At 40.6% G+C, this 27,199-nt stretch overlaps 1 protein-coding gene across 1 annotated transcript in view; it reads right to left on the bottom strand.

The window, feature by feature from the left end:
- Positions 1–27,199, bottom strand: part of itpr1b (inositol 1,4,5-trisphosphate receptor, type 1b) — an 83,271-nt gene that overhangs the window by 15,542 nt on the left and 40,530 nt on the right. Inside the window, exons 39-51 of the mRNA XM_083938360.1 lie at positions 24,917–24,952; positions 23,636–23,683; positions 22,759–22,892; positions 19,958–20,135; positions 11,853–12,036; positions 10,723–10,985; positions 9,767–9,967; positions 8,570–8,680; positions 7,267–7,362; positions 7,061–7,195; positions 6,455–6,562; positions 5,758–5,950; positions 3,215–3,337 (exon numbers count right to left, since the gene is read on the bottom strand). Of these exons, the coding sequence (XP_083794486.1) occupies positions 3,215–3,337; positions 5,758–5,950; positions 6,455–6,562; positions 7,061–7,195; positions 7,267–7,362; positions 8,570–8,680; positions 9,767–9,967; positions 10,723–10,985; positions 11,853–12,036; positions 19,958–20,135; positions 22,759–22,892; positions 23,636–23,683; positions 24,917–24,952 (1,810 nt within the window). The remainder of the gene's footprint in view (positions 1–3,214; positions 3,338–5,757; positions 5,951–6,454; positions 6,563–7,060; positions 7,196–7,266; positions 7,363–8,569; positions 8,681–9,766; positions 9,968–10,722; positions 10,986–11,852; positions 12,037–19,957; positions 20,136–22,758; positions 22,893–23,635; positions 23,684–24,916; positions 24,953–27,199) is intronic.

A 27,199-nucleotide genomic window follows, 5' to 3' on the forward strand; every position in this document is an offset into this window, starting at 1 on the left:
GCATACAACTGATGTTTTCTACATGAAGAAAATTGAGATTTTACTTTACATGTAGTGCATCTCATATAATTGGCAAGTGTCCAGTGTGTACTTGCGTGGTCACATTTGTGAGTGTGTCTGCCTAGTTTTTATCTAGGACACCATGCAGCAAAATCTGGTCACTACTGGGAAAAGGTCCCATCTGTTTCACCTTCAAACAAACCACCTAGAGGAAACACCCACTGACAGACATGTGAGGGAGGCATTCAGCTGATACAATATCATTTAAGGGGATTTTGTTGTGTTTAAGTTCTCTATACAATCAGCAATCAGCACACCTGAATCTATAAAAGTGACTTAATGTCAAACATGCCCAAATAGTTCACTGGAGGACTTAGGTTTATTCGAGGTTTACAAGTTTTTGGCTTGAATATTAACAGATGTCTCAGCTAATACGGATCCAGGACACATTGTGAGTATGTGTGTGCGTGTGTTTGTATGTGTGTGTGTGTATGCTACTCGACTTTTACTTTTATTGATAATATAGTGTAAAAAATAAATATAAATGATGAACCTGCTGTGTGTGTAACACCTCAGCACTCTCAGTGTTACATTAACTACTCTATCTTAACAGACTGGGCTCCGTTACTACTCTCTTTGACTCAGGTTGGGTTTGGAGAGAAATATGCGGTCAAAGCTGCACTCTGGTAAGTATCTATGTAGACCAGGGGGTTCCCTAACTTTTCAGCTTGAGACTTAAAAGAGAAATTTGGTGTCTTCCCACATTTAGAAAAATACAACATGTGATCAAGAGTGAAGGATTGACCGTCAATTTGATCTCAGCCAGAGAGCATGAATAAGCTTTTTAGGTTTGTGAGAGGAGAGAGAAAAGAAACTGAATAGACGCACAGCAAAAAAGGATGCTCTTCAGTTTTAATTAGACAAATAATTCACATATTGTAGCATTGTTATGCATTTTACTCAGGTGACTTGTGGAGACACTGAATATTCAACACTGAGCAACATAACAGTGGCTGAGATTTTTTTCATTTTACTTGATAATTGGTTTCAGTTTGTAGCCAGGATTTATGTCCTGGCATGAACTGTTAAGCTCCAAGAAGAGCTTTGACACTGAAACCACATGGAGTTTCAATAGCTAAGCTAACAACCTCTTTTTTTGTCTCTTCTATACCGCTGTCAGGAAGTTCAAACAAAAGGGACCTCGCCGTTTGACCCCAGACAGAACAATTGAAAATTTATGTGAATCACAATGTGCGTCTTCTCTCTGCTGCTCTGCACTGGAACAATGCAGGCCTTAATGGCTGCGGCTTTTCACATCCCCACAAATACTGCCCCAGGAAAAAAGGAAACTGCACATAAAGCATGCTCAGCTCTATCACTCATTCCTTTGCTTTATGAAGAACCTCCTGTCATGCAGGAATTGGCATCACTTGGACATATCCCTTTTAATGAATATTTTATCTCCAAAGTAATCCGTCACACCTCGTGACCCGAGACCAGACCAGATTATTTTTCAAACCTAAATCTGGACATTTAGGCCACATGACAGAGCCTAACTGATCAGGGGTTAATATGGTCAAAAAAACAAGGTCAAATATGTAGCTCTCACAAAAGAACTGAATTACCCCAAGGGATGCACTGATCCAATACTGATATCAGGCGAGTACTTACTCAAATAGTTGGAAAGATAATGGGTGACAATGGGACAAAAATATTCATTTCAGTTTTATGTTAATATTATATGTTCATACATACATATACACATATTCATTAATCTTTTAGTTTTCGATCCATTTGTTGCTGCATTTAAAAGATTTACACTTCAATTAAAGTTTGAATCTGTGACATAACAGCAGCTACAGCAGCTTCGACAAATATTAACAGATAAAAAAAATGATGCAATTTTGTGGATTAAAAAAAGAGTGAGGCATCTGACCTTAATCTGCAAGTGTATCTAGCTCTTATCAAACAGGTGTCACTTTCAGTGGTATATTCCACAGTCAGTAGCATGACATTATGATTCCTGAGCCAGCCAGCCAGCCAGCCAGCCAGCCAGCCAGCCAGCCAGCCAGCCAGCCAGCCAGACAGACAGACAGACAGACAGACAGACAGACAGACAGACAGACAGACAGACAGACAGACAGACAGACAGACAGATCTTATTACCAGAAATGACAAACAAGAAAAAGACAATTTAAACTAACACCAATGTGAGAATGAGACTAGAAATCTGATAACATGTTAAGTCATGTGTTAGTGTCAAATTCAGAACAGGTACATTATCAATAAACTATCAGGACCTATTTAAGAACAAATCTTTCTCGGTCTTTTGTGATAGAAAGCAGTTCAAGATCCAAATATTCTGCCAGGATTTCATTCTCATCACACCTCCACTTGTGGTGAAACTCACTTTTGGAGGTGTGAGGCTACACCCAAACCACAGGCACGGGAGTACAGAGTGTTCTGTAAAGTCCTGTGTATACTGAACACTTATAATGCTTCTTACGTATGTATTTTGATCACACACCAACTGCTATAAATACATGCACCATATGATTGCAAATGCTGGGTTTTGACAGCTCCAGCCACATCGGGAGGTTACTTAAGGAGAAACCATGTGTCCAGGGGAGGCAAATGTTCTCATGACTGCATCTTATGTTGGATTTTCAGTTCATTGTAGTTGGCTTAAAGTAGATCTGAAGTTGTTGTCAGGGCAAAGAGTTCTTAAATGAATGCAGCAGAATCAGATATATCATCTTTTTATTACCTCTTCCTCTCCAAATATCAGGAAGAAGCTTTCCGACTAATCCGCACAAAAGGTATGAGAGAGGTATTGGCCTCAACTTCACTGTTGGCCTGGGTTAGTCGAGGACAACAATGTTTTTTACCTGGCAACAAGGAGCTGTGCCTGGAGGCTGTAAACGGCAAGGGTGTCACATGATACCTCCAGAACCTAAAAAAAAGTGTTTTTTTTCATCCATGACCAAATTTCATTCCTCGCTAATCTTTGCCATGCAGTTTCCTGATAAAGCACGGTATGTATTATATACCTCCTGCCCCACCCCTGGCCCTTGTTTGTGACACTCACATTTCCTGAGTTGAAATAGTGACAACTACTGTGTTAACCACAGTAAACACGACACAACATCTAAACAACCTGTTCTCAAGTATTACAGCGCTAACGGAAGAAAAAAAGTTTAAAAGGTTAACTGACCTCCACGGACACCCTCCAGAGGGTAGAAGAAGGCCACAAGCAGGTTCATGAGCACAGCTAGGTTGAAGGAGATGCTGCTCCAGAATGACATGTTCCTGGAGCACCAGTACAGGATCGGCTGAGCTGGAGGACAGGTATTTAAATGCTCACAGGTCACTATACTGTACAAAACATTGTTGCCACGTTTTATCAACTAGACTTTCATTTTAAATACTCCAAAGTTGAGTTCGGAGTCATTTCGGTGATTTGAAAAAGTATTAAATTTGGGGTGAAACACATAAAAAAAAAACAGGCAAAATATTTAATGACTTAACTTAATCATGCACATTTCACATACACTATACAATTTTCACATGAACTTGCATGCATTCACCTTTACCTGTGTGTACACACACACACACACACACATACACGCACACGAACACACACACACACCTTGGTTAGGAGATAAGTATCGTGCAAATGTTATTTTGAGCCTCACTATTGATTAGAAAAGAAGAACTGCGGGTGGGGACTTTTAGCAACAGAAGTCACTATATTCGTGACGAGTGCTTAGCACCAGCGGAACAATATGGTCTCCAACTCTGCTGATTCATTCAGGTAGGAGAGAGGTGGTTGTCGTCATGAGTTATCACATTGTAGATATAAAAATACAGTATATACATACATTTACATTATCTTTTCTGAATTGCGTGTGAAGAGCTATCCTGCCTTGATTTCTCTCACTAAGGTTGTGTCATGTCAGAAGTAAATAATGTGAGTGATTGGACAGGCTTGGAGCATCCTGCTTACTAAGCTGGCTAAAAGGCAACATGTAAGCAAAACATCTTAAGTGTGAATCCAGTCAAAGATCTTTATCATGTCATATCCATTTCACTGCTGCCATCTTTCATGTCCCTGCTGACTGTCCTAATATTGCTTATACACTCTTTACTTGTGTGGCCTCTTAAACACCATTTGATTCATTGTCCAGTTTCAGCTCTAAAATCCATATTTGCTGCAGCACAAAACTAAAAAGGAGGGATAATGTAAAGTTTTGTTCTAAATCTTAACAGAACATGTTGTTTTTGCCTTCACCTCTCTGTTTTCTCTTTCCAGGAACCTTAAACACCTGACACAGTGATCTCCTTATATAGACAAAATTAATACAGGAACCTTAAACACCCGACACAGTGATATCCTTATATAGGCAATATTAATACAGGAACCTTGTGTAAATTCCAAAGTTAAAACATTTTTGTGAAGGAGCTTGCAGTGTGCAACAATTCACGTGCTGATCACAACTATCATGTTTATCATCCACCACATCACACTCCCAGAACTGACATCACTCTTGCCTGGAAAAAAACAATTTAGAACATATTTTCTTATTCAAATTCAAAAAAATGTATCTTTATCCTATCTTAACACTAAATTAGCTTATATATATTGTTACTACATTGCTTATTAAGGTTTGCATGCTCTCCCCACTTCCATTCCTCCAGGCTTCAGAGTTTAGGGAGCGGCCCCTTTCACACATGGAAACTATACCATTGCTGGGTTTGTGTTATTTGCTCACAGTTTATTGTGGTTTAGCCTGTTTGCAGATATGTATGACCGTTACAGACAGATTAGTCTTTTTCCTACTTCCCTAGGATGGCAGTATTTGTGCGTAGAGTAGCTATGAGAAATAAAGAACATAAAGGTTGGTTCAAAAGTGATTTAAGCCTGTTTTTCTCAGCGTGAAGATTCTCAAAGAGTTAGTTGTTTAATAAGACGTCAAGTTTTGGCTCTTTAAATCCTGTTCTGCTCGCCTGCTGTTCAGTTTGGAGCTAAAATCTGCTTTGTGGTTGGTAAAACTCACTATTCAGAACAGAGGGCCTAACATTTGTGTGTATGATTTTGTTTTGTTTTTTGTATTAAGAGTACATGGAGTGCCAAGCATGTGTGACTATTGTGGCGGTGTGGTCTTTATCACAGCTGGCTGTCCATGGTGCATTCAGACTTGCCAACAACAACGACACCACTGAAATAGAAGTACAAGCGTGACATTTCCTGCCCTATTATAATGACGTCTCCATTGTAACATCACAAGCAGCTCTCTGTTTTGGCTTTTAAACGCACTAGAGGTGTGGAGGAAGAGTTTCTGAAATCTCACTAGATATCTTGACAGAGTGATATACAGGGGGATTTTCTCTCCAGTTCCTGCTCACACATGATGCCAACACGTTGAATTAACCTAACATTTGGCACCAAAGCCCCTTTCACATGTGTGTATGGGGGAATTGTTGGGTCTATGTTTATCATGAATAAGTCATAGAGTGTGGTCTTTACCTAGTTTGTAAAGTGTCCTGAGATAACTTTTGTTGTGATTTGGCACTATAAATAAAATTGAATTGAATTGTATGTGAAAGAGGCTTTAGCATCTAATTCATTCAAGTAAGGGTCCTGAGGGGCCTGGAGGGATGCAAAAGGACAGTGTAAACCAGGAACTAGGAGATAAAGAGTTAAGGAAAAGGACGCACAGGGAACCGTGTTTGTGTCACCAGTAGCCTCTTGAGTACCTCGCAGCTTCTTCTGCCAATTCATCTCATTGAAGAGGTCCTCAGAGCGCAAGAAGAAGTCATTGATCTTACTGCCTTGCTCATCCCGCTCTGTGGTGTAGTAGACACGCAGCTTGGACTCTTGGGTGAGGAACTCACAGATGTTGGGCACAGGAAACACTATCTGCTCCATGGTGCGATCCAGCCGCACAATCTAGACACAAACGCAGAAGCAGGTACCAACCACTCACTCTGTCACTTTTGAGGGAATAAAAGTCTGGACCCTGTACTGTTTCTTGTATTACTGCGTCATTACCGAGTAACGGTCACAAACATACTTTGCAGTACAAAATAAAGTGGCTGATAAACTGAACCAGCAACTTAAGTTAAGATAACATTAGTTCAATAGATATTAGTCCAACAACAGAGGAATTTGCAAGCCAGGAAATTTGTTTAGAACATTGTCAACAATCAGCATTCCTTCTTGCCAAGCATGCCAGAAGTGCCATTCTGTCAAGGTACACAATGACACCCGAAAGCAGGCCAAGAAAAACATCACGTGTAGAGTCACCTGTGATGTTGCAATTCTCTGCAGCTAGCACAGACAGTTTATAATAGCAGTCAGATAGTGGGCAGACAATAGTGACATTTTGGGAGGATTTCTCTGTAAAGCTTAATATCCAAAATGGTACTTTTTAGTTCGGACCTAACCACTGACCTCAATCTGAGCAGTGTGTTTGGCATAGAACTCCAGGGCCTCATCACCCTCTCCATATGTCCCCCCTGGTTTCAACATAGCCTGCAGTTCCTTGTTGTGACGGGCTAACTGAAATGACAAGAAACACCATAAACAGATCAATGAATCATCACAAAGACTTCCCTTAAATGTCAACACGTGTTAACTTGGCATATGCTGATTTTCTGTGCCAACATTGCTGGAACAGCTGGGTACAGTACATACAATTCATTCTTCCTTAGGATTCACAATGTCCTGTCCATTCAACCACAAGAATTTGGGGTGTGGATTGACAGTCAGATTGTCAGTGTGTGTTGCACAAGTGTAAGTTGTTACTAAATCATGTTTGAACAGAAACTTTGCAACTGAGCAGCGAAGAGCCAGAGGGCTGAAAAATAGGAGATGAGTGCACAATGGCAGGTATCACATTTCTTTAGCAGCCACAGGAAATGACAGACATACAGTAACAGTAAGGCCACTTAAAATCCATTGGCTGTGTACTACATTATGTGGACATGCATGGGCTACAGCATTTGCCCATGGGCGTGTCTGTCAATATGCTGATTTAACAGGCAATTGGTGGCTTACTTGATGGGCCAAGATGTAGATATTATGACCAACATTGCGTGGAGACGCAGAGTGCTCCTCCTCCCCATCTTCACCCTCCTGTGGCTCCTCCACCTCTATCTCCCCCTGCATGTATGCCTTTTTGATCACTTCCACCTGCAAGAATATACACTGTCACATAACATCCACTTAATAATGCAAGATGATTTGCATGAGGTCACACACACCAGCTCTTTGGGTCTCATGTTGTAGAGTATCCTCTCAGCATTCTCGCTGTCATGGCGACTCTCCATGATTGCAAGAAGAAGCTTGGAGGCATTATTCTACGAAAAAATGAGAACGGTGCAAACATAATCAGCTCAGATTGATTTTTATGATCCTCAGCAGAATGTGTACAAAGGGGGTAAATCAAGGAACATTTAAGAAGTATTCTTTACCATGTGCCATTGTTATGTAATTTGTGAACGAAAGTACTTGATTGAGAGAGAGTCCTATGAGGATGTGTCGTAAAAACATATTTTGGCTTACCTAATTTAAATCAACACTGTTACAAGATTTTCTCTTCTAGTCATGACTTGATAATCTTGATAATTGGCTAAGCTGTGATCACAATAATTATACTTGTGGGTGAATAGTGTTATGATTTTTAGAGCTACTATAAGTGATGTAATTGGTAAAGTAACTCAATGACTGATTTCTCCCTTTAAATGTCACAACTGATCAGTGGTCAAATAAGCACTCAGAACTTGTACTGGTAAGGTAATAATACCCTAGTCCTGTATTGATATTTTTAATTAAAGTTATAATCTGTAACATTTTTATCTAGGTAATTGTCTGTTAAGTTACTATTAGGGATCGACCAATATGGATTTTTTAGGGCCAATGCCGATACCGATTTTTTCCATCGGCCTTAGCCGATGACTGAAACGGACTGAAGATTTTCTTGGGCCGATATTTGGAGACGATTCTACTTTTGCTCCCTCACTCTAAATCATAAAAAGTACATTAAGAGTCTCAATTTAAAAAAAGGATAATTTATTGAACATCAGCGTCTCCAGCAACACAGAGCTGCCTGTGGACCCCTGTCTGTAAATAATGACAGGAAAAATTTGTGAACGCAGCAGCCGACATTTGGCTGATATGATACACCCAAAAAACACAAATATAACTAGTTACTATCTATCAAAGAGTGAGTTAAAACGATGGTGATTGATCATATGACCCACTAATGAAAGCACTTGTTGCCTTTTTGCCCAGTAATCCAATCTGTGTGTCTGTGGAGACATTCCCACAGACACATAAAATGAACTTAGCTATTTCCTCCACTGAATCTGATGTTTAAGTTTTGAAAGTCTTGCTGATTTCAAGCAATTGAAATATCTTTTAATTAGAAGAATCTTAATGTGATAGTTTTGCACATGAATAAGAACAAATTTACTGTAAAAGCAACAAAACAAAAACCAACATGCCTGTTATGCAACACCTAAAGTTTAAGTATTTTTCCATCCCCTTTGATCAATAATCACTCACTTTGAGTTCCAGCACCAGATCCATCCTCTTCTTGCCGAGGGGGTTGATGTCATTGAGGATGAGAGCGATGATGATGTCAATACCATTGCATTCATGAGTGGCAATGCAGTTCTGAGGAACAAATGAAATGAACACAGATGAGTGTACACCAGAACAGAAAAGCTGCTAAAGGTAGAATTATGACTGACTGCTTTTATGTAAATAGGCTAACACTCAACAACAATTAAATATAATATTTAATGTTTTCTGATGCTGTTGAAGTTTTGTTGACATCATCTGTAAACACAGCATGACATCTGCCCAGGATTTTCAGTTATGATCAGATAACAAACACAATCTATTGATCATCTATTAATTTGGTGGTCAAAATCTTTACTTTTAAATCTTTGTCAATCAATTAAATATTCAATAAACAGGCCTTTTCCCTTTTATTCCCTCAAGTTTACCAGCCCTGGCAGGAGTCATGTGGGATGGATCACATTTCATAACAATTGGGCAAGTTTCGTGAGAATCGGCCTTGTACTGACAAGTTACAGTTTATTTTTCCCAAACTAAATAATAGCTTTTAGCAGCCAAATGGTTTGGAGCAAGTATGTTGATACCATTCAACAAGGACACTTAATACCACACAAACAAAAATAATTCCAGCACTTCTCTCTCTTTTCTCTCTCAGAGATAACAAAGAGCTTTGTTTAGTCTGGCCGTCGCCCCTCTAGCACTGTTTGAGAGAACTGAAATCACTTCAAACAGCAACTGCATTTAGCCAGTTGCTTGTTTAGTCATGCCAGTTTCACACTTGCCATAAAATGACCCCACGGCAGCTTGAAGAGAGAATGCCACCATCATGTGAGGAGACCAAGCAATGCTAATCCATACCAAAGAACAAACACAGGCACACTGCCCAGAGTTGGCTGCTGGTGCACTGTTGAAAAAAGACAAGCGACTGCATTGCTTTTGTGTAGCAGGAAGCCCGGTGCTGGGTGGGCATGAAAAGAGAAATGCTCAAGACTTATTACAGTACTACCCAAAACCAGCAGTATGATTACCAAAATGAAAAGGTCCCCCAGACCTAAGATGAAATTGATGAAACCACAGTTAAAACATCTAATTCAAAAAGACTCTATATAGTTACAAATTGTAGACTAAAAAAACACTGTTAAAAAGTACATATGTGTCAACTGTATGCATATGCATCACCTGGTTCTCATGACAGGGACCTTGGCAATATTCAGTCAGGCTCTCCACAGTCTGGTTGATGAGTCCCACATTCTTCTCATTGATGTAGAGTCCCAGCAGCCCCAGTCCGCCTGTGGTGCTGCCACAGATACAGTCCAGGAACTGCAGTGTCTCACACACCAGATTATAGTTGTTCTTGTTGTTCTGGTTGCGCAGAAAATTCTGGAGATGGATGGAGATAAAGTTTACACTAATTAGGCATATCCTTCTTGCTCAGACCACATGTTATTCCCATGATTTTGGGCAGAGCAATGTACAGCATATCTGTAATCAAGACAGTGCCTCACTTTAAACTACAAAAGGTTGGTAAAAATTGGTACAAGGAAGACTATCTTCCTATCTTTTTTCCCAATATTTTCTTTCTCTGAAGTGTGAAATACATACAGTATATCCAGTTAAGAGTCATGAGGCTCAGTCTGTTGTCTCATTTGTAAGCATGTAAGCCTATACAGCAGCCATTACTCCATGTCTTTGGAAAGGACACTGAGATACATCTCAATGCATTGATCATATGTGCTACATGGCTAGCAGTAAATCAATATCTTGCATCCAGACTGAAGAGACAGAGTGATTCAGCACTGAGCCAACTATCATTTAATGATGCCTTCCCCAGTTTGGGGTGCAAACTGAATCAGCGCAAGAAGGAAGTCTTCTGTCTGGGCTAGCCATTACTAAACACCAACACACTCCTCATAGTGAAACCAGACCAAGACATACCAGATATGGAAACAGCTGCATCAGGAAGTTCTGCAAATGGTGCCTATTTTTCTTTTTAACATGGTTTCGTTTCTGTATAACCAAGTGTTGTGATTGAAATTCAGAACAGAGGTCAGGAAATGTTAGCATGTCATGGGCGGGGGCGGCATGGGGGGTTTAGGCAAAACAAACAGCAACAACAAATTAGTGTAATGGCTGACCTGCAGATCTCTGTTGTGGTTCTCACAGAGCAGCTGCATGAGGCGCAAGATGGGCTGCATGATGGTGATAATGACGCTCATTTCGCCTTCCTCCTGGCCCTTATCAGCAGTCGGGACGGGAGTGCCGTCAGCGGCCGCTTGGTGCTCTTCGGCTTCGGCCTCGCGGCGGTAGGTCGTGTAGGCCTTCTTGGTGACAACGGAGGCCTCCACTAACTGCTCCTTCACCTCCTCGGTCACCACTGCCACTACCGGCATGTCTTTGACTAACCACACACAGACCATTGGAAGTAAGACAGTTCATTTGACAAGTCACATGTTCATGTACTGATTCATATAATCATTTACATACATCTTAATTCATCAAAACAAGGATTTATGACTGGATACTGTATGCAGGGTTCCTACAGCTTAAGGCAAGTTATATTTAAGACGTAAGACTTTTTTTACTGCCATTCGGAATTAATTCAGTTCAATTTTACAATAACCAAATCAATTTTAATACCCATTAAGGCCTTATTTTACACTTTAGGATAAACGGTACATTTTGAATATGAAAACTCTTAAAATAAATGCCTACAGAAAATGTGCAAGATTGACTAAACTATATAAATGATGTGGCAGTTTCGATTTAATACATAGGACTTTGAGAGACTAGGTATTCAAACAAACTAATTGCCATGTACACAGAAGACAACTTGATTGGTGACCGTGTGACCCTTAAGATAAGGATCGAACCAACACTGTGTTGGTGAAAGTGCTTTTAAATATTCAGCGCCCTTATCCTTGAATAAACTATAGGATCATTTCGTCCTGGAATCCCTCATCAGCATGGACCATTTCAAAAGCAGGATTAAGGACTTTTTAAATACAATTTGCACATGTACTGTCTCTGAGCACTGATCTGCTTTTTTATTTTTAATGCTGTTTTATTTTGTTGATTTATCATGTTAAGTTGTGTGTCATGTTTAGTTTTGTGTTGTTTATGTTTATGCTGCTCCCTTGGCCAGGACTCCCTTGGAAAAGAGATTTTAAATCTCCATGGGAATATTCCTGGTTAAATAAAGGGTAATCAAAAATGAAAAATGAAATCAAATATTTCCGGTTGGTGATCTTAACTACGGACCCCGCACCTTTCTTGCGTGCTGGTGTATCTTTATCTGGTGGCTCTTCATCCTTCTTCTTGCTGCCCAGTTCACTAGTGTTGACCGTCACAGTAGCTTTGATCTCCTGCTGGGCCAGCTTCATGCGCTCATAAAACACCTTAAAGAATTTTTCCGACTTGTTGTCCCCCGTTAAACGTTGGTAGAATGACCGCTGGAGAAAAATAAGAAAGAAGAGGACAATGCATGTTACTTGTACTGCATTATTTTGTCTTACACTTCTCTGTGGTTTAAAGAATGGTTACTGGTCGCTTGCTTCAGATGGAGGAGTTTACACACCCCTTTCTGCCCTCTTGTTTTTTTAACCTTAACCTTATGACTTGTCAAAATGCAGATTCAAGGTGGTTGACTTTCAACATGTTACCAGCAATGCTCTTTTCAAAATCCTCCTTGATCAGAGAACAGGGTCTTCAAGGAAAGAGGACATTTTTTATTTAGGAACCACCACTTCTCATCTCTTTTATGCTTTCTACGCCATGCTGGCAGCCAGAGGTCCTGTTATAAAGATTTACATAAGCCTGTCTCACCGTGCTCACCTGTCCCCTTCTGACTACACAAAAAGGCAACAAAAAACAAAAGAAACGATTTGGGATAGTTACATGCAGCCAAACTAAATACATGTGCACGCCTACTTTACAAGCGTGCACATGTAAACACACAAAGTCATGCCAACACAACACAGGCAGGTGAACACACACAGCTGTAGAAACATGTATATCGAATTTGCCTAATTTCTGCTGCAATAAAAACTACATTTATGTGATTACACAAGACCATAGATCTTTAAAAGTTTGATTCAGCATGACTAAGATGTTTGGAAAGTCAAGGTGCTGTTCTGCTGAACTACACAAAGGGTAACCTTGTATGAAAGCCTCGTATGCATGGAGGTGTTGTTTTTCTGCAAGAGGCTTGTATGTTCTGAACCATTTTCCTCTCCACAATCCCTCCTTACATAAGACCTGTAATCAGCTGAGTGGTTACAGTGAGGGCACACAGCCCCTCAGCCCTAGCACTGTTACATCAGCCCACAGAGGGAATGGGAGAGAGGAAAACCCTGCCCTACTTTTGAGTGCCAGAACGGCACGAAGTGAGTGTGTACTGTGAGAATGAGGAGGGAGGGTCCGAAAAAGGAGGGGGGGGGGGGGGGGGTGATGATGATGATGCAAGCAGGAGTTATCTCATACATAGATTCTGGGGCAGTTTTTAAAGCCTGTTGCATAAGACTCTTTCCAGGTTTGCTCAACTCAGATACATTTAACCTTCAGTAAAACAATATGCAAGTGAAGTGACTTTACCTGCAAAGAGGATCTTTGAAAATATTAGTGAAAATCATCTCTGCAGAATCACCTGACTCAAGTCCTAAGGGATGCAGCAGAACATGAAATGTGTTTTTTCTTGCTTGTTTTTCAAGCTTTTAGCATCATGTTGTTGACGAGATAGGGTCATTCGTTGATAATGATCCGTCAGCAGAAGACTTACGCAAGCAGGCAGACAGCTCCAGGACAGCAGCTTTACAAGATCACCATATTAAATAGACCTCATGACTGTGGCCATTAAAACTCAATTTCTTCAATGTTGTAGGGGAATCATCCTGTAAACACTTGCCTGTCATAAATGCCTTGGGCAAAAGGAACAACATGCAACAACTGTTGCCTCGACTCTGCCAGCAGAGTCAATTAAACTATGGCTGGGTATCAAACTTTTTGCGACCAATCAAGATGTGTCTGTAGCACAGTAGTAGTATCAAAAACTGTCAAATACTAAAAGTTAGCATCAAATGCTTGCTCGGTCTGAAAATGTACCAAAAAACTTTAGTATCTGTGGCAAGCGAGCAGGGTTTGCTCGCTCCTACTGTGATCTGGGGGGACTGGAGGGTGTGTTAGTTTATGTGATAACGACATTCAGCCACCGTACAGTAGGTCAGGACGGCGTTATCAGCGGTAAACGCTGTATGACCACCGTCCTCCTGTGCATGCCCGGCCTGGGTAGTACACAGGGGGGGTCAGTTTCAAAGCAAGGGACTCACATGCACGCACGCACGCACACAGAGTGACTTTCTCTGCTCAGGACACCATTACCCCTCTTTTACTTTACATAGCAAATATTTGTTTGGTGCTATATTAATGTTCTGAACGTCATATTGTAAATAGCTAATTTAAAAATCTTACATAAGAAAACCAGTTGTTTGATAACCGTTTTAAACCACCTGTAACAATTATGGCCTCCACTTCTCACCATTGACTGCTGAGTCATACTTCAAAGAAAATGGTCAGTCATCCTCAAATTTTCCCCCAGAGGTGGCTAAGTCCTCTACATGTTCCTCTACAGCTCCATTAAGACTCCTGGGAGCTCAGCTGATCAGTCATGTCAGCACAGTAGGTTTAGGTCGACTCATAACTCACTACTATTCTACAGAATCAACATGATAACACAGCAGGGCCTTCTTTCTGATTATTCTGCACTCATACTTGTATCTCCATTCCCTGTCAGCTGCCACCCCAGCTCCTGGCATCAACAGGGGCCAGTTACGTAAGACTTGTTTACACCACTAGCTCTGCGTCTTTTTTTCCCCGTCTCCTGCCTTTCCAGTCTGACACCTTGGTGAATGACAAAGCCATCTCTTTGCTCATTGGAGGGCTTCGGTGGCGTACACCACCACCCGACTGGTAACCCCAGAGATCTTCTCTTTAAAGCTATAAAAAGACCAGGTTGAAATGAAAGTGAAATGCATACAAGTGTGTGTTCTCAAGATTCTTTGCAGGCAACAAGCCAAGCAAGATATAAGTCAGTTACTTAGACAACAACAGCTGAAATGTAAATTCACTGATCTGCCTAAAAGGCTGCATCAGGCATGACTGAAATAGATCAACTTCTTTAAACTAAGTTTAAAAGGGGGAATCTCTTGGCCACTCTGTAGTTAAAAGAGAGCTGGTATGTTGATGACATTGATGCCTGGAAACTCACTTTGCAGAAGCTTTTTAAAGCTTTCCAAGAGGTAGCTGTAAAATGAACATGAACCGTGCGGAGGTGGGGGGGTGGGGATCACACTTGGAAGGTGCTGAAGGAAGCGGCGTGCTACAACAGGCCTACTGAGTAAGGGTGGTGGCACCTGTTTGGTCCTGTGACAGTTCAGGACCTGAGGTTATGAAGACAGAGTTGAGTAGATGGATTGTGGGCTGGGAGGGGCAAAGCTTCTACACTTTGTCTCTTACATAACACACACACAAACACATACTCTCCTCATGGGCTGGTTTTGGAACAAGCTTTTTAGCGTCCAAGTATATCTAAGACTGTGTGCATGCTTGTGTGCATGTACTGCTGGGGTGCAGAGATGGAGTATGCAGGAGTCTAGTTTATGCTATGATACTATGTTCTATGTGAGCTTCACTATCAGTGTCAGTATTTGCTGTGTATCACTGAACAACAACCTGGAGGCTGTGAGCTGAATGGCTTTGTCAAAATAAAACACGCAAAATATCAAGCTATTTACATTCTGTTATCGTGCTGTCTGTCTGTCTGGCTGACAAGACACTGGTTATGGTGTATTACTGTCACCTAGACTGAGGTCGCTGATCTGCTATGAAAAGTTTTAAGAAAACCCATGGACAGAAAAAAAGGGAAAGTTTTGATTTTGGCAAGTTCTAACATCACCTAATTTAGTAATATACTCTCTATAGCTATTTTTTAGTCACTGTGTGAATTGTTAAGACAGAGAAAGGTGTAAAAAAGTATCTATGATGAAGTCATGTAGGTCAATAATTGTTAGGTATTGTATGTCATGTATTGCCAGATTTCTTCAAAGCCCCCCAAAAAACAAAATTAGCCAATAAGTTGGTGCATTATTATCTGTTAAAACAATGTCAACATTGTTAGGTTTTTGTTGCAACTTTATGTACCTTAGGTGACATGTATGGGCAGATGCAATAAAAAACGTGTCCTGTTAACCCCCGAGTGAGTATGTATTGATAAGGTGCATCAATGAGTCTGGTTTTTACTGTACAAAGTAATCATGTATCTGCAGGGCTAGACATGCCCTCATGACTTAGTGATTATCATGCTGGGTGAATACTCCTGTTTTTGAAACTCATGTTTAAGCATGTACTCACAGTCCCAGCAATACCTGGGATAAATAGCTGATAACCTGTAACCTTTTTGGATACTTAATGAAGGGCCGTTTACAAATAAGCTGTAGCCTGTTATTACAGCTGAGCCAAATAAAAGTTTTTGAGTAACATGTTTGTGTCTGTAAAGGATGTCACAAGACAACCCAACAAATTAAATTATTAGGATTCAATAATACGATAAATACAGGGCTTAATCCTGCAACTCAGTTCAGGTGAGTGTTTATTATTCTTCATCAAATGTTCCACCATGTGGCGTCATGGCAAATTGTCTGAGAATTATTCTGGCCAGCAGATAAATATCTCTGGTGAATGAGTCAATGATAGCCTGCTCAGTGTGTTACTTCCACACATCATGCAGGGAAGAATATAGAAAATGACCCATTTCTTTTTGAAGTCACTAACACAATTACCCTGTCCCTCAGGACTGCCATGTCATGTCCAGCTAGCACAGACCTCTGGGCTCTTGATGAATTAATTCTAAAGCTAAATAACGGCTCGCCGACTTTTCCTCTTATGCTTGCTCTTTCCCAGGAATTTAGTCAGCTAGGCTATGACCCTGGGTTACCTTAAAAACAAGTCAACAGACTGCTTGGAGAAATCTGTGGGTATGTTTTTGTACCACTTTTCTTTTAGAATAAAAGAACCCTTCTGTCCTAAAAAAGGGGCAGGCCTGCATCGTTATGTAACACAGGGAGATGTGGTGCATCTGCTGATATGTTGCAAATTCATTCCGGACCATTAATGATCCTTCAACAAAGCTCACTTGTTCCTGGACCATGCAAAAGAAGGAGAAGAATGCCTTACTTCTATCATGAAACAAGTATCTTCTACCAGCAGAAGTTAAGTAGGAAAAAAACCTTCAAATCAGTTTCAGGTTTTTTTTGCTTCAAGGATCTGTGTAGTCTGTTTTGCAGTGTGGCAGGAGACATTGTCTTGCATGAAAACCTTTGCATTCACCCTGCCATGAAGCTGTACAAAGAGGCCCAACTCCTGCTGCAGAAAACATCCCCCTAACCATGACACTTCCTCTTCCAAATTTAACTGACTTATTTACACACTTTGGGTTCAGTCTTTCCCCAGTCCTACGCCCAACATAATGTTTCCCATCAGGCCCAAGTAAATTGAACTTACTCTCATCACTGAAGTCACTATGGACCAGTTCTCCTCTGCCCACACAACTTGCTCCTCAGCAAAGACAAGTCTAGCCTCTAGTTTGTTTATTGCAGAGAAAGCTTCCTCATTGAGAGTCTTTGCTTTGTTTTATGTGGACGACCGGCCTTTTTGAGGGACTCACATTAATCTGTGTCCTTGTAAAGTTTCAATATTCTTGAAATCACAGACTTTGAACGCTCAACCTCTCTTGCAATTACTGAGAGGGTCGTCCCTTGGGCCTTCATCTGGACAACCTGCTGTCTCAGGACCTTAGAGCGACTTGCCATCTTGCAAAGTAACCAGGAGAGCTGCAGATAAATTGAGTGTGTCCAACAATTAAGTAAATTGTCACCAGGTCCAGATTAACACCAATAACTGGGAGTGATCTGAAAGTGTTCTCTAATTTTGTTTTTGTTGAAGTGTCTTGGTATTTAAAAAAACAAAACCTGCTAGTACAGCATTGGTATAGCCACAGTGGATCACATGTTCAGAATGTACAGAAAATAATTCTTCATTCAAATATCATAGCATCTATCATTAACCTTACAAAACAAGATGGTTCAGAAAACTAAAGATATGCCCCTCTCCACAAAGACCATCAAAGAGAGGGCCAAACAAAATAGTAACAAACATAAGTAATGTTGATTTTTAATAGACTGTGATACCAGGCTCAAATATGTTTCGTGGCTCCAGACAGATATATTACATTTCTGTTTTTGATAGTAAAGGTTTCTGACCCCTGTCCTAACAGTTACACGATTACACTCACTCCAAAAAGACAAATAACTTTGCAAACATTACAATGGCCTGAGGTGCACAAAACAAATAAAAAAGTTCCACGCCCATTTTAGACTGCATGCCACAGGCTACTTTCAGCAGTGGATTCTGAGCTTCTGACCTAAAAAGGTCAGTCAGCACATGAAATGACAGCTAAGTTGACAAGTCAGATGAGGATCTGTCCTAAGGGAGGGTGTAGGGAGTGGCTTCTCCTTAGGTAGCACCAGAGAGCTACTAAAATTTCATTGATCTCTGTGAGGCTTTATGTCTTTTATTGCCATCTTTCCACCAGCAAAGCATGACCCAGTTAAGAGTCTGGTTGGAATTTTAGGAGACCTGGGGCTCTGGTCGTCAGTCACCCAGGCAGAGAGGCAGTCAGCAGCTTATGTAACAGGAGTCACGTGAGTGCCTTTGTATACACTGTCTGTACAGAGACATTTAACCAGTGAAGTTGTTCAGCAAATTACACTTTAAGTTTATCGTCCAAAAAGTAGACTGCAACATAGTTCCAAATAAAAGCAGTTATCTTGTGCAGTTAATGCAGTTAAAAGCTGCATACACACATTTTTCTTCGCATTTTCCTGTTCAATCAGAAAGGTACCATCATTATTAGCAGTTAGCTTAACTGTCAGTTATGTTTCACATTACATTTCAATGGAGTAAGAGCCTGAAAATAGTGCACCCCTTTCTATTTTTTCAATCGTGACAGCAAGAATTGGAATCAATCGTAGGATTCCCAAAGAACCCCACCCCTCGTAACTACAATTTGCAAATAGGAGCCTATTATGTAACAGGCCTGTTTATGGAAGAGAACACAAGAGAGCATACATAAACAAACTGCAAAACCAAAATACACTGATAGACGGCCCACAACCAGCACGCATTGACACACTTGGTCACAAATACAGGAAATACACATAATCTGCTCCATGTATGCAGACACACACGCACACACCGCCCTGTTAAGCTGAAATAATGCAGTTGCAAAGACAGCAGCTCTCTTCCCTCTGAACCTAATTGCTGTGAGGTTTGCAAAGAGTTAGAGTTGCCATAGCAACAACTGGCTGGCTGTGGGGAGGGGATGACGTGTTTGGTTGCACAGCTTTGACCTCTCCCAGCAGACTACTGTTCCTCTTCCTGTCTGACTTCCCTTTCTCCTCTACATGGCCTAAACTCACTTTCCCTTTTTTTACAACTCACAATGTCAGTAAGTTCAAACATGTCTGGATGCTTTCCGCACAATTCTCTGAAGTCTAACTTTTAAAAATGGACCCAATGTCGCTGCTACATTGACAACTGAGTATCTTTTATCCCAATTTTAAGTCATCCTCGGCCACTTAATTTTTTCTATTTGTGTAGCTCCAGGGGAATAACTTTTTAAAAATTCTTCACACAACAGTTTCATATCGTAGAGATAATATCACCTTGTTATGATTCTGCTCATGCCTCTGTGAAGGCAATGCTTTTAAAAGTCCAATTTAATTGCATGCTAAACACCCGTGTTGGACCTCATTAACACTTCACATCCACCTTCCTCTGCATTGCTTGTGCTTTGAATCAGAATCAGAATGATTAATTGTCACTGTAACAAGTGCAGCGAGATTGAAATAATCACCCCGTCCATACATATACAACATGATACTTACGATAAGACAGACATAACAGGATGGCCGTGGTTACAGGCAGGGAGGAAAAGGACAACAAGAGGATAGTGGAGGAGAAAAAAAACAGCACTCAGACTGTGCCCCTGACGATCTTGATTGGGTCCCAGTTAGAGACAACATTCGATAGGTGCCTGTGAGAGGAAGGGAGGGAGGAAGCAATAAGAGCGTCACACAGCAGTGTTCTCCTGGAGGAGTTGTTCCAGCAGCAGCCTTGGCCAGGGCAGCTACCGAGATAGGGTCCGGAATGCAGATAAGTTTGTGGTTGTTTTGGTTAGGGCGAGCAGTCGCATTTCAGTAGACACGACAATGCCTAATCCATCAGCAAAAAGCACTCTTGAACCTAGTAACCTGCACTTACCTGGATGACCGTGTTTCCACCCTCCAACAGAGCGATGGCCAACAGGATGCTCTCCTGGAAGATCCGGTCGCTGGTAGCGTTCATGATCAGATCAATAACCAGATCAGAAGCTCCTTCTTTGTCCAGGTGACACTGGACCTCCGCCAAACTCAGCTCCCCTCGACCTCCCACCCCGGAGCTAACAACTATGGACACAAAAGTGAAAAAGATTGTCATCTACATTAATGCTACTGTATTCAGATTTCAGAGAGGTTACATAATAGAACATAAGCTAAGTTATCTTTGCTAACACAGAAAGTAGGATAATGACCATGACATGACCAATGCTTGTGATCCCTGATAGCATTATAATTATTCAGATTATAAAAGGCAAAGCCAGATGCAAACCAGATCTTGCTAGCCTGGTTCCAGAGTATGGATTGATATTATTTCCAGAAATTTAGATACGATCTTCATACGGTCTCTTGAAATTGACTTCAGCTACAGTCAAAATGCATTGGTCATATTTCAAGATGCAAAATGTAATGTTTCAAGCAAAAATAAATGCAACGAAGGGAAAACTAATAGGTTCCCAACCTGACTGTATGAGTCTATTATTTGGTAGTACTGATAATTATTTAGACACAAACGCCATTTGTTTTAATAAACATTAGAATGAACAAACTCTGCAAGTAGGTTGAATTTTGCCATAGCTGCTAGGAATATGAATTGGCTGTGATCGGTCTAAAGAGAACAGCCTCATAGAAGTGATATTTGATTATTTTTCTTTGTATAAACAAACTAAAAGCAATTCATTTAGTGGTTTCAAAGTTATTCTAAGCCGATGACTCTCATATTCTGTTAGCATTGACAGAGTACACATTTTCCATCTCCTAAAATATTCTTCACAAAAGCTGGAGGCAAACACGATGTGGTGTTAGCCTAATTAAGATAGTAAGAGTCTATAGATGAATTTGCTGGGCCAAAAGGAAGTTACCCAACCGACTGCATCCAAGTGGGAGGATAAAAATATCATCTTTTGGAACATCAGGGGCTCCATTCTTATGCCATTTCTGTAGTGATACGTATATTTTGTACACATCAGCCTATTTGGTTTATGCCTACAAACATAACTAGTTTTTCCCATTTTCCCATTATATTCCTCAGGAAATGGGAAATAGCTTGGATATGTATTCCCAGCATTGAATCCAATTCAAGGTCTTTGAATCATCCCCCAATATCTCAATCACCCAATTAGAGTTTAGTGGGAAGGATTAAGAATGGTGACGGCAAACTTGCAGCTGTACAATATACAGACATAACTTGTAAATAAACATATTTCTCTGATCAATGCAAAAATCACTGAGTTTGCGGTTACTCAATTATCAGGCAAGCAAATTGAAGCTGCAGCACCCCCCCCCCCCCCCCCGCCCCAGAAAACGAGATGAAGAATCGTTTAATTCAGATGGATAATATGATCATTTAGACAATACATGAAGTGGCTGTAATGAAGAGTCCAGAGGATGTTGATCAGGTTTATTTCGGATGCTGATTAGAAAGGGTTTGTACTGCATGGAATGAACCACTGGTGTCTTTTCTACCCATTCAGCCATAGCACACAAATAACATCAGATGTGTCTGTAATCCATGAGAGTCCTTTAACTCCTACTACTGCTGTTGGCTACCACAGCCAGCTAGGGAAGCAGTGGTGAGATAACAGCACCCATCAGAGCCATCTCTGGCTGGGCGAGCCACTGAATCAACAACACATCCCATTCTAGATGGAGCTTGGCTCTCTGGTCGCTTGGCAACAACACGGCCCATGTTATGCTGAGGGGAGAGCCAGTATGCTCAGTAGCAGAGCCGAGGTCCAAGGGCTTAAAGGAGCACAAGGCCATGGCTGTGAATAAGATCCTTTTTTTTCCTTCGCTCAAACGCATTAGAGATGAACAATGAATCATTGCTGTGATGAGACACGGAGCGACCTGCTGGAAAGAATAAATGTCACTTCCGGACAATCTATTGCATTTGTGAATGTCAGTCTTGATTGAGCAAAGATTGAGAGAGTTATGGATGGATAAACTGCTTTAGTTTGTAATAACTGGCCTTCTGTAAATGTTGTTATGCACAAAATGTATACTGCTGTAAATTAACATAGTTTGGTCCTGGTGGGTGTCCAATGGAAATTGTCATTGCAGTGTTGTGACACCTGTCACAGTGACTATTCTTTGTAATCTGTGTAGTAATATTTCTGACATGAGAGGAACTTCTACATAATCTGTAAACTCTTTTCTGTGAAATTCATACAATCATTTGAAATAAGGTTAACTTCCGCATGCTTACCCAGTATCTGGCGACAGATCTTTTATTTTATTTTTTTAATGTCGTAACTAAAGCTTAAAGGTATAATTTTTTTCTTTATTTATAACTGAACTAAGCTGTTAGTCATCTCAGTTTCTTTGAGTAGTACCAGTCAGGAGAGGGGGTCGCAGCTTGTACTGCTGGCTTCATATGTCTGGAATAGGGTTAAATCCCGGGATTACACATCCAAGCTATTTCCCATTTACTGAGAAATATAATAACCAGAAAATGTAGTGATACAAAATATGTATCACTACAGAAATGCATACTGTCAGTACGCAGCCACTACACAGCCTTGAAGCTTGCAGCTATGGACTTAATTTTAATGTCTGGTTCAATTAGACAGACAATTAGTTTATGCTGTGTTTGGACCCAGTTTCCCAAAGTAAATCATTTCAAAGTCATGTTATCTTTATGAGCATAACAACACCGACACAGACACACAGATACTGCATTGTTACAGACCTGTAGGTGATTTCCCCTGCGCTCCAGAAGAGAGTGGACCGTTGCTGAAGGTTGTGAGGCTATCTCTTCTCTGGCCAGGTTTGACGTTCCCATAGTATCGATTGACCAAGATGTGTCGCAGAGCTTCACCCTATTGTGTGAAAAACAGATGTTAGGAGATAAAGTCCAATTAAAGTTAGCATGTCACAGAAATGGAGCTGTAACCCAAAGTCAGAGATACTGTGTCAATGTAGCAGTGCAAGATTACACTTAATCACACTAATAGTATGAAGTCCCACATGGGAAAGCCCACAATATAAGGCTGTGAAAAGTCACGAGGTGACCTTGACACCTTTAAAATTACTGCAGTTTTACAGAAATGTTGTATGAATACACATTAAATAAAACAAATACAAAGAACAAAATTACACAAAATAAGAAAAGTAAGAGTGTCAACGCATTGAAGGTTAACCCTAATAAGATATTCCCTCTGGAAGAACTTAATACACAGCCTCTTTGACCTTTGCCCTTTGGCCTAAGTCAGTAATATTAAAAGTTGACACTGCGCCTTCTCCCATCTAAACATTTGCTGTATCCAGTGTTTCCCCATACTGGTTTGATGTAAATGAGTGCAGCGCAGTCATCTACATGTCACCTCTGGGCCAAACATGTCACAAGCTGCCAAAGATGAACAACAAAATGAACACCCAAAGTTAATGTCCGTCCATTGATGTGCCACACATGTTACATATTGCAAAACTGACAGGGGAGAGAGTGAGGGCCATGCTGTCCAAGCATTGTGACTATGAGAGCCTCACAACAGTCAGTCAGTTGCCAACCATCAATAAGACGGAAGCCTGGACCAGACCACAGCAAACCAAACTCAGTACCTACCCTCCTTTGATCCTCCAGTTGCTTCTGTGGCTGGTTTGGATCAAGCTCCTTAAAGGTGATGTGAGTTAGCAGAAAGCAATAAAATAAAATAAAAATAAAAAAGGGAAATTTCGAAAAGAAATTAGAAAACAAAGTAGGGTGTTAATACAGTGCAAATTAGTTACTTTACACACATGCAGGAAACTGCAAATTAGATCATGCAGTTAAGAGGGAAGTGGTTGTGTCAGGGAAGATTTAAGGTTGAGTCAAAGTCATGCAAGGCTTCGTGCAAGGAAGGATTGATATTCTAAAACAGCATATACGTAAATAATTATTTAATTATTCGTATTATTTGACAGATGCCAACTCTTGAGAGTCCAGTGTCAGAAATTTTTTAACATTGAAGTCTTTGGCTTGCAGTGCTGTCCTTATTTGCTAAGCAGTCACAGAGGCAAAAGGGCCCAAATTATTATTTACATAAGAGAATGATAAGCTGCTGAGAGGGAGAAACACAAGCCATGAGAATAAGGGTGAAAAAAAAGAAAAGCTGTCCAGGTTACATAACGGGGCTGTGAGACACTGACACACACACTGTAGGCACCAATCTGACATGGAAAAACACCTCAGCCATGACTTCAACCCCCCTCTAACCCCACTGAGAGAAAGCCAGGAAACTGGACTTTGCTCAAAAACCAAGAGGTGAAAGGAAAGATGAACGAAAGGCAGGAGGGAGAGAGGGAATAAAGGATGAGTGTAGAAATGGGAGGCTACCTAAGTTACACACAGGGAGCCATATGCATGAAGAGGCCCTCAAAGCAGATATAACACAGGTATGGGATGGGACACTTATCTATTTGGATAAAGAGATGCTTTACACTGAACACAAGTAAAATGGGTAGAGCTGGGAATCAGTGCTGAAATAACTCAATTTTAATGAAGAAGTGATGAAGTATTACTTAGTTTACTTCAAAGTATACTCCAGTCAAACAATGCTTGCATTTTTTTAAAACTTAGTTCCCTCTACAGTACAGTAGGTGTTTTCAGGACCACATTTTACCATGATGACACACACAGACAAACAAAAGGTGAAAACAATACCAGTGTTCTACCATCACGGCTCGTAATGATGTCCTGATGGCATAGGTATCACTTTAAGAGTACTGGTATTGTACTGGTATCACAATTTTTTAAATGATACCTAACCTTAGTAATGGGAAGAAGATAGTATCTAAATATGACAGATGATTTTTGATCCACAATGACCCATATTAGCAGGCCAATAACACAGGTTTTAACACACACCTCAGCAGGGACTTCAGGCTCGGGTGGAGGTGCCAGCTGATTGGAAATAAAACGATGATGTTAGTCAGAGTTTGGTTTGAAGATGTTGAATTAGTTATGTTGCTTCTGCCTACAAAGAGTAGCACCCTCCATAACAGCTCCATCCAACAAACTTGTTGTCCCTAAAGGCTGTTATTCACTGATGAGTATCTGATTCTGACCTTCTACAGCTCACATGCTAAGAGTGCTAGTCACATGCACAACAGAAAATCATCAAAATGTGTGTGACTTAAAGAGCCAGGAAGTGAGAAAGCGAACAAAAAACATGTTGCTCTGAGACCTTGGCGATAATGGATTGCTTACAGTAAGTAAGAAATTGTTGAGTTTTAGTGTATCTAGTGTGTTTTCAAGGAGCTAGTCTAATGGGACAGCATGGATAATAAGCAGCATTAATCTATTGGAACATAAAAGCAGACACTGTGTTTTGACCTTCACCACACTATAGACCTTTGGCTATAATGCTACACTGATGTGTTTAGTATTCTGTGGTTCACTGTTAACCTCCTGTTACAAGGTTTTGCTGCTTTGCTATCAATGCGCCATCAAAGTATGCACACTTCTCTGTGTGCCAGTATGTACATTAATTTCAGTGTGCATATTAGTTGCTATAAAGGCAGAGATTTATTTGTGATCCAACAGATTTTTGACCTTGTGGAACCACACAAGGGGACTACAGTTCAGTTTAACTACTGGCATATTTGATGACATATTGGGAAGTTTGTTTTATCAGAAGACAAATTGATACAAATGATACAAACATATAAAATGAATTATCTCATTACAAAATGTCACTTATTCCCCAAAATCTGATTAGGAGGCACAACTTATCCTTGGACAGTAACTTGGCGTGTAAGGGTTGCAGTGGCTTATAAAAACAACTGTATTTATTACAGCAGCTGCAAGCTGGTGATGTGAGTAAGAGAGTGAGTGTATTTGCAATGTATTTTTGTTATGTGGTGGGTTTCTTATTTGAATATGTTATGTGTATTTTGTATTTGTGTTTATATGACCCCCTTGAACATGAAACGCTACATCTCAAGAAGATCAGCAGTCACACCCTTAAAATTCATAAAATTGAATTTAAAATGAAATAATACACAGTTAAAAACAAATATGATGATAGCCTACAGAGCATATAGAATTTCAAATTCCAGTTAACAACATTAACTGACAAAGTTTGTAAAAAATACCCATACATACACCAACAAAAAAACTCACTGCAGACAAGGCAGTGAATGTGAAAAGCTAAACAACAAACAAGCAGCCTAACATGGGCATACATTATGCTTCCCTTTGTAACCCAGTCATGCTGTTTTATGCTGATTCGTTGTGCAACTGGACAGGAATTTCCCTATATCAAGCCCCTTTTTACGTCAACACATTGATTTCCACAGAAAATGGTGATGCATCACACATGCAACTGAAGGTACAGTATATTCAACATCCTCACGAAAGTCTTCTCATCTAGTCTGAAATTGAACTGCTGGTGGAACACGATAACCTAATATGTGTAATCTGACCTAATTTGCTACGTTTGCCGCCGTCAGCAGCTCGCCTATAATTCCTTGGTGTATAAAAATATGCATCAGCTGGATGGCTTGACCTCATAATTGTCAACATTAGTTCCATTTGTTAAGTTTCATAGAATGTGTGATAAAACCCAAGACAGCTAGACACAGTAAGCACTGCTTTACCTCACCTTACTAGGAAGTTCAAGGAAATTGGATGTTAATAATCATAGACAGTCTTCGGGGAAAAGACCAGAAGCACGGTTTTGTATAGCACTCTAACAATATAAAATTGGCATGTAACAGAGGCGTACCTCAAACAGTTAACAGGTGTAAGAACGTAAATCCCCAACTTTCCCATGCCACCCCCTCCCCGACCGTCTAACCCGCCGGCCTGCTGAGGTCGAGGTGCACTAATGCTACCGTCTCCTGAAAGACATCTCTGCTACACTTTTATTGCCAATTACCACTGAAGGTCACACATCAGTGGAGTGTTTAAATTCCAGGAAAATGGCGAAAAAAAAGAAAATAGTTGGCTCTTATGTAACTGCTTCCTGAGAGTTGGCTGGAGCCCAAGAATCGTGCAGCATTAAGTTAAGGAAACTGGGACAGCCACAGCATGTTGCTGAGGGACGTATACAGCTCCCCCTGTTGACCAAGAAAAAAAACAACAACCCAAAGTCTCCTGACTTTACCCACATAGCTGGCAGGAGGATAAACCAGGACAAGCAGAGTC

This window comes from Echiichthys vipera, assembly GCF_963691815.1.
Source record: "Echiichthys vipera genome assembly, chromosome: X".
Lineage (NCBI taxonomy): Eukaryota > Metazoa > Chordata > Actinopteri > Perciformes > Trachinidae > Echiichthys > Echiichthys vipera.